Here is a 7,199-nt window from a genome sequence, read left to right on the forward strand (position 1 = left end):
TGTAACCAATGAACATGATTCTGGTATAATTGATAATGTGGTCACAAGAACTAGAATTTGTACTACATATAACTTATATTTAGTTAATGTAATATGTGGTTCAAATGTTTTCTCTGTGGTGAAATATGATACCATTTCTCCTTTATTAAATGGATATTGTAAGATGGCTACAATTTGTTGAAATAATAAAACATAGTGGAAATTTGATGTTGTTGAAAAATGTGTCCACTTTTCATACAATATGTAACCATCCGTCCATAATTGAATTGATTTTGCTATTTATTTGTACAAGATGTTACCATTCCTCCATAGTTGATTGTTATTGATAATGTGGTCACAAGTAATAGAATTTGTACTACATATAACTAAGATTTAGTTAATGTAATATGACTTAATCTCATAATTAGTTAAAAGTTAAAGAGTTCAATTACTACTTCCGTCCATAATATCATACAGCGGTCCGAAGAGATAATGTCTAGGAGAATCATGGACCCGAATTGGTTTTGGTTGCTTTTTCAGGAAATTTGATTAATGTGATTGAAAACATGACTTTTATCATGTTGTATTTGTAAGAGGTGATTAATTTGTTGTACGTAATTTTAGCAATATATTCCCCCACATCCACACCAAAGGTTAGATTTATCACACTTGTCGAGACGTGTTTTGAAACGTGAATATCTTTAGTTATACATTATTAAAAATTATAAAAATTTGATATTCGTATAGCATTCAAGACGATAAACCAAACAAGATCTCACATGACTATATTTTCTCTTATAGAATAAGAATAATATGAAAGATTCTCTACGATCATGAATAGTGCCAAAAAGTCAATGTAACTTTTGGTCTGGATGGGAGGAGTTTTTTTTTGTCTAAATCAACTAAAGTAATGTACTCGTAATGATAAGTGATAACACAACCAATTGGTGTGCATGGTAAGGCCAACATGCGAAAAACCGAACCTCGTGATCTCTCCATTGATTTTTGGACAATTATTGTCCTTCAAAAGTCTTGTACGTGCATTCACATGACAACATAGTGAGTTGGGGGATCAGGCTTACATATTCAGATTGCATGAATTGGGGTGAGTTAGGGGAAAATTATGGACGAGGATCACATATTCACATAGCATAAACTGGGGTGACTTAGGGGACAATTATGGACGAGGATCACATATTGACATTGCATGAATTGGGTGGGGTGTTCACTGTAACATGCGTATGTAAAAAGTTTTTCCTCCATACCTTGCTAAATTTATTAGAGCATGTGAGCTTTGATGCTTCAATTTTAACCGTCCTTTTTCTTTTGTTTTTGCGGTACGATTTTAACCGTGCTTATTTACCGATAAAGCGTCTTGCTTGTGACGGACACTAGTGGTCATAAGCCGAAAACAAATAGTGCCCCTCTCACAATAAGACAAATAAAAGGGCAAATGGGGGGAAATGGAGCACCCCATTAATAATGTGTTAGAGAAATTAGGGTTAGCTTACGAGCTACGACGGGAATCTATTACGGAAAACCCGGTTCAATGAATCAATACCTTGCAATCAGTGTCAGTCTATGGTTCAATGAACTTATTAATTAGTATGATTGTATTCATATTAGGCTTTTCGTATGGACTCGGCATTATAAATACCGAGTATTATTGTTGTAATTCATTCATAAAAAATAATACAACTCAAATCATTTCTTTGTCTTAACATGAAATTCAGATGCCCCTATCGGTGGGTCGTTTAACCTACTAAACCGGCGAGATCCTCTAAAAAGTCTTGTACGTGCATTCACATGACAACATAGTGAGTTGGGGGATCAGACCTACATATTCAGATTGCAAGAATTGGGGTGAGTTAGGGGACAATTTTGGACGAGGATCACATATTCACATAGCATGAATTGGAATGAATTACGGGATAATTATAGACGAGGATCACATATTCACATTACATGAATTGGGGGTGGCGTGGTCCCTGTAACATACGTATGTAAAAAGTTTTTCCTTCCATACCTCGCTAAATTTATTAGCAATTAGTCTTCCTTAAGATCATTAGTATTCGTCTTATTTATAAGACGGGCGGGCTTGATACTGAATTGTTAATATGGGTTGGGGAATGGATAGGTGGTAGGGTTGCTAGCATTTAATAAGTGAATAGTGTAGAATCCAAAAAAAACTTTCATTTTTCTAAATTTACTGACACCTCGTTTCTCCCTCCCATCTCTTTACATCGTTTCTCCCCCTCCATTATTTTCATTTCTACCTTTTCATTTCTACCTTTTTCAATTTCTCCCATCATTTTATCTCTCCGTCTTCACTCTTCATGCAAAATAATTAATTAGCACAAAAAATGGGGAAGAAGAAAATGGCAACAAGAACCCCTCCAAAAAAGGCGACAACTACCACGGTCGAAGATGTTCCTGTGAGGCCAAGAGCCACCACCGGTAGGAGGAAGGTTGTTATTGAAGAAGAACCAGAAGAAGAGATGGAAATGGGTAAATGTTTGAGAAATATTACCAATAATTTGGATTATTGTTTCAATATTTTGTGGTTTTTGTTAATTTTATTTTTGGGGTGATTTTTTGTAGCAATTTGTACATGCATTTGGATCAAATGTTGTAGACCTGATTGAATATTTGGTGAATATTTATATTTGTTAGTTTTGGTTTTGTCTTGTAGAACAATATGCAGTGAATAACAAGGAAAAACCCGATGTGCGGAAAAGAGGGAGGCCGAAAGCTGATTTGGGCAAGAGGAAGGGTGTGGTCGTTGAAGAGGAAGTCGGTGAATCCGACATTGAAGATTCTCAAAGTGAAGAATTGGAGCCACCACCAAAAGTGTTGCAGAAAAAGGCGAAGGGAAAAGGAGGTAAAATGTCAACCCTTATGAAGTTAATAATTAAATTGCTTTAATTCGACCTATGTGGCCAGTTAATTTAATAATGTGATGAGTTGTTTAAAAATACAAAGTAAATGAAATGGTACTACAAATTTCAGAGATACTTTGTCCTTTAGTTGTTTAGTTTTTGTATTTTGTCCTTTAGTTGTTTAGTTTTTCTTGCATTATGTGACCATGTCTTATTATTTAGACAAATTAGTTTAAGTCATGATGATTTAGGGATGTTCGATATATGTAATTTATGGTTAAGATGTTTACCTGTTTCTCTACTATGTTACCATTACTCCCTTACTGAAATCTTGATAAAATGCATGACTTCCATATGTTTACATTTGGGTTTAATTTGTTACCAATTATCAAATATCGTATTGAGTTTGTAACATGTATACAAAATGGTGAAATCAGACAACATAGAACTGAGATCTTAATAAAATGCAGGGCAATAATGTTTACTGAGGTCTTAATTATGTAACCAATGAACATGATTCTGGTATAACTGATAATGCGGTCACAAGAACTAGAATTTGTACTACATATAACTTATATTTAGTTAATGTAATGTGTGGTTCAAATGTTTTCTCTGTGGTGAAATATGATACCATTTCTCCTTTATTAAATGGATATTGTAAGATGGCTACAATTTGTTGAAATAATAAAACATAGTGGAAATTTGATGTTGTTGAAAAATGTGTCCACTTTTCATACAATATGTAACCATCCGTCCATAATTGAATTGATTTTGCTATTTTGGAGACAAATTATGGGAAAAACACTACATATACCTAAAGTGCTCACATGTTGATTTATTTGTACAAGATGTTACCATTCCTCCATAGTTGAATTGATAATGATATTGTGGTCACAAGTAATAGAATTTGTAGTACATATAACTATCATTTAGTTAATGTAATATGTACTTGAAATGTTTTCTCTGTGATCCATTATGTTACCATTTCTCCTTTATTCAATTGATATTTTTAGATGGCAACAATTTGTTCAAATATTAAAACATAATGGAAATTTGATGTTATTGTAAAATGTGTCCACTTTTCATACAATATGTAACCTTTCGTCCATAATTGAATTGATTTTGTTAATATGGTGACTAATTATGGGAAAAACACTACATATACCTAAAGTGCTCACATGTTGATTTATTTGTACAAGATGTTACCATTCCTCCATAGTTGAATTGTTATTGATAATGTGGTCACAAGTAATAAAAATTTGTACTACATATAACTAAGATTTAGTTAATGTAATATGTGCTTGAAAAGTTATCTCTGTGGTCCAATATGTTACCATTTCTCCTTTATTTAATTTATATTGTTAGATGGTTACATTTTGTTGAAATAATTTAACATAATGGAAAGAACATGTTGTTGTAAAATGTTTCCATTTTTGGTAGAATATGTAACCATTGCTCCATAATTGAATTGATTTTGCTAATATGGTGACAAATTATGGGAAAAACACTACATATACCTTAAGTGCTTACATGTTGATATTTTGGTACAATATGTTACCATACCTCCATAGTTGAATTGAAATTGGTAATATGGTGACAAATTATGGAAATAATACTACATTTACCAAAGTGGTAGAATGTTTATGTTGGGATACAATATGTTACCATGGCTCCATCATTGAAATGATAATGCTAATTTGGTGACATTTTCTGGAATTTGTAGTACATATAACAAAGTGCTTGAATGTTTGTTTTTTGGTACAATATGTTACCATCCGTCCGTTATGTAATTGATTTTGCTAATTTGAGCACAAATTATGTTTGTGATATTACATATGACAAATGTGCTTGAGTGTTTATTTTTTGGTATAATATGTTACCATCCTCCGTACTTGAATTGATATAGGTAATGTGGTGACAAAGTATGGAAATGATAGTACATATAGGGAAGCACTTGAATGTTTTAATTTTGGTACTTTATGTTGCCATTTGTCCTTCATTGAATTGATTCTGCAAATTTGGGGACAAATAAAGGAAATAGTAGTACATATATCTAAGTGCTTTCATGTTTATTTTTTTTGTACAATATGTTACCATTACTCCATAATTGAATTGATATTGCTAAATTGGTGACAAATTATGGAAATAGTAGGATATATAATAAAGTGCTTGAATGTTTATTTTGTTGTGCAAAATGTTACCATTCCTCAATAATTCAGTTGATATTGCTTAAGAGGTGAGAAATTATGGACACTGTAGGACATATAAGGAAGTGCTTGAATGTTTATATTTTGGTAAAATATGTTACCATTCCTCCATAGTTTAATTGATATTGGTAATGTGGTCACAATTGTTGATGAAATGGTCGCCATTTTTATTTGACGATTAAGAATCTATATGTTTCAATGTTTACAGGTAAACATATGGAACCAAAGCCGCTCCAAAGTGTGACGCCAACATTTGAAGTTGGGGAGGCTTCAACGAAAGTGAAAGGGAAAATGATTGTCCGCTTGAAAAAGCCAGTAGAAGATCAAATGGAGGTTGAAAATTCTGATGTGAACAGGGTGGTAACGAAGGAAGAGGAAGTAGAAGGTCACGGTAACCCGATAGCATTGTGTGATCTGATTGAGATGTTGACACCGGCTCAAAAAAAAAAGCGTAGGGGATATAGGTTTTGGGGGGCTTTTGGAGTTGAAAGCAAATGCTTTCTATCATCTAATGGCGGACTGGTTGATGGAGTGTTATGATGACGTCTCCCAAATGTTTATGTTCAGTGAGCAGACGAACTTTGTCATCACAAAGCATGATGTACACGACGTATTCATGCTGCCATGTACAGAGAGGGCTGTCCAGTTGACATCTCCAAAGAAAAAGGACAACCCGGATCGAGGGTTAGTAATGTCATGGAAGGCGAGATATAATGTGGCTCTAGCTCTTGAGATTTCACTAGACAAGGTGAAGACGGAAATGATGGGGTTGGTAGAAGGTGGCAGTATGTTTAAGAAGTTATTTGTGCTGTTTTCGATGGGGTCCTTCTTAGCGCCCACGGTGCACAAGCTTGTTGATCTGAGGCTGCTCCGAGCGGTGGAGAATGTAGATGACATAGTGAAGCAAGACTGGTGTTCCTATGTTATCTGTAAGTTGAGCGAGGCCGTGAAATCATACAAGAAGAATTGACACCACACATGTTGGTGGCTGCCTATTCTTTTTCCAGTTGGTTTACTTCCACCGCTTGAGGTGGAGAGGGGATCCCACACCCCGTGAACTACCATTGCTGAAGCATTGGACATACGACAAAATCAGGGAAAGGGTAAAGGAGGAAAAGGTTGCTTACGGTAGGAATGGCGGCCACTTTGGTATAGGTGAATGGCAGAATGAGTTCTACCCCATATCCCGACATCAGGTTAAAGTCTTGTACCGCCTGCCTATGGAGGACCCCAACCAGTTACAAGATAACGCGCCAAGGACCATAACCCTCCCACTCCCCGCTGGACTGATGAATGATGAGGAACTTCAGGCGAAGTATCCAGATGTAAGTATCTTTGCTAATGTGTGTCAATAAGTATCCATTTATTGAAAATGAATCTTTCCTAATTCTCCTACTTTCATGTTTGCAGGTGCGTAAACTGAAATGGATGACCTCAAAACGCAACTTGGAGCTGGTTTCACGACTCCATAATGATATGACCAAGGAGTTGGAAGCATTCTTCTCTGTCGATGTCATTGCTGATGAGGTGCTTCAGTCCGAGGAGGTAGAAGATGGCAAGGAGCCGACCCAACAACATTCTCAGTTTTCATGGACCCAAGCTTTGGAGAACAATGAAAGCTTCCTCGCTGAATTTCATAGGATGGGACAACTGGTGGACAACGCCGTGGCGGCTGCTCTTATAGAGCCTCCCTCATTTGATCTAGGGTTGGATGACATATATTTTCAAGAGGGGGAGGTAAGGGATGAAGCAGTGGAAAACCCCCCTGCCCGAGGCAGTTGCTGAGGAGCCGCCTATGGCTGAGACTGAGACAGTGGTGGCTGCAACATACAAGAGGGGGGAAACCGAGGGAGAAAACGTGGTGGTAAGTGAAGTTAGTTTGTGATGACAACATTTTGTTAATATCGCCTACAATGTTATTAGTCGGGGATGGCATTTGATTGTAGGTAGTTGTTGTTATCAGTTAAAAACAAGGCTCTCGTATTTTGAAGTATGTTTGAAACATGTTTAGTATGTTGTAAGTAATTGACATGAATGATGCTCATTTTGTATTCATGTCATGGAAGGCGGGTGTAACCTACACTAGTTGGTTGTGGTTAACTTGTGAATATAAGTATGGTTTGCTTGTTGTTCA

General features: G+C 35.8%; 1 protein-coding gene across 1 annotated transcript; it reads left to right on the top strand.

Moving 5' to 3' along the window:
• Positions 1 to 5,382: 5,382 nt before the first annotated feature.
• On the top strand, positions 5,383 to 7,199 carry LOC141609263 (uncharacterized). Its single transcript, XM_074428385.1, has 2 exons — positions 5,383 to 6,390; positions 6,476 to 7,199. Exons 1-2 carry the CDS (start codon positions 6,286 to 6,288, stop codon positions 6,848 to 6,850), a joined length of 480 nt encoding a protein of 159 aa, XP_074284486.1. The 5' UTR covers positions 5,383 to 6,285; the 3' UTR covers positions 6,851 to 7,199.

This window comes from Silene latifolia, chromosome 10, assembly GCF_048544455.1.
Source record: "Silene latifolia isolate original U9 population chromosome 10, ASM4854445v1, whole genome shotgun sequence".
NCBI lineage: Eukaryota > Viridiplantae > Streptophyta > Magnoliopsida > Caryophyllales > Caryophyllaceae > Silene > Silene latifolia.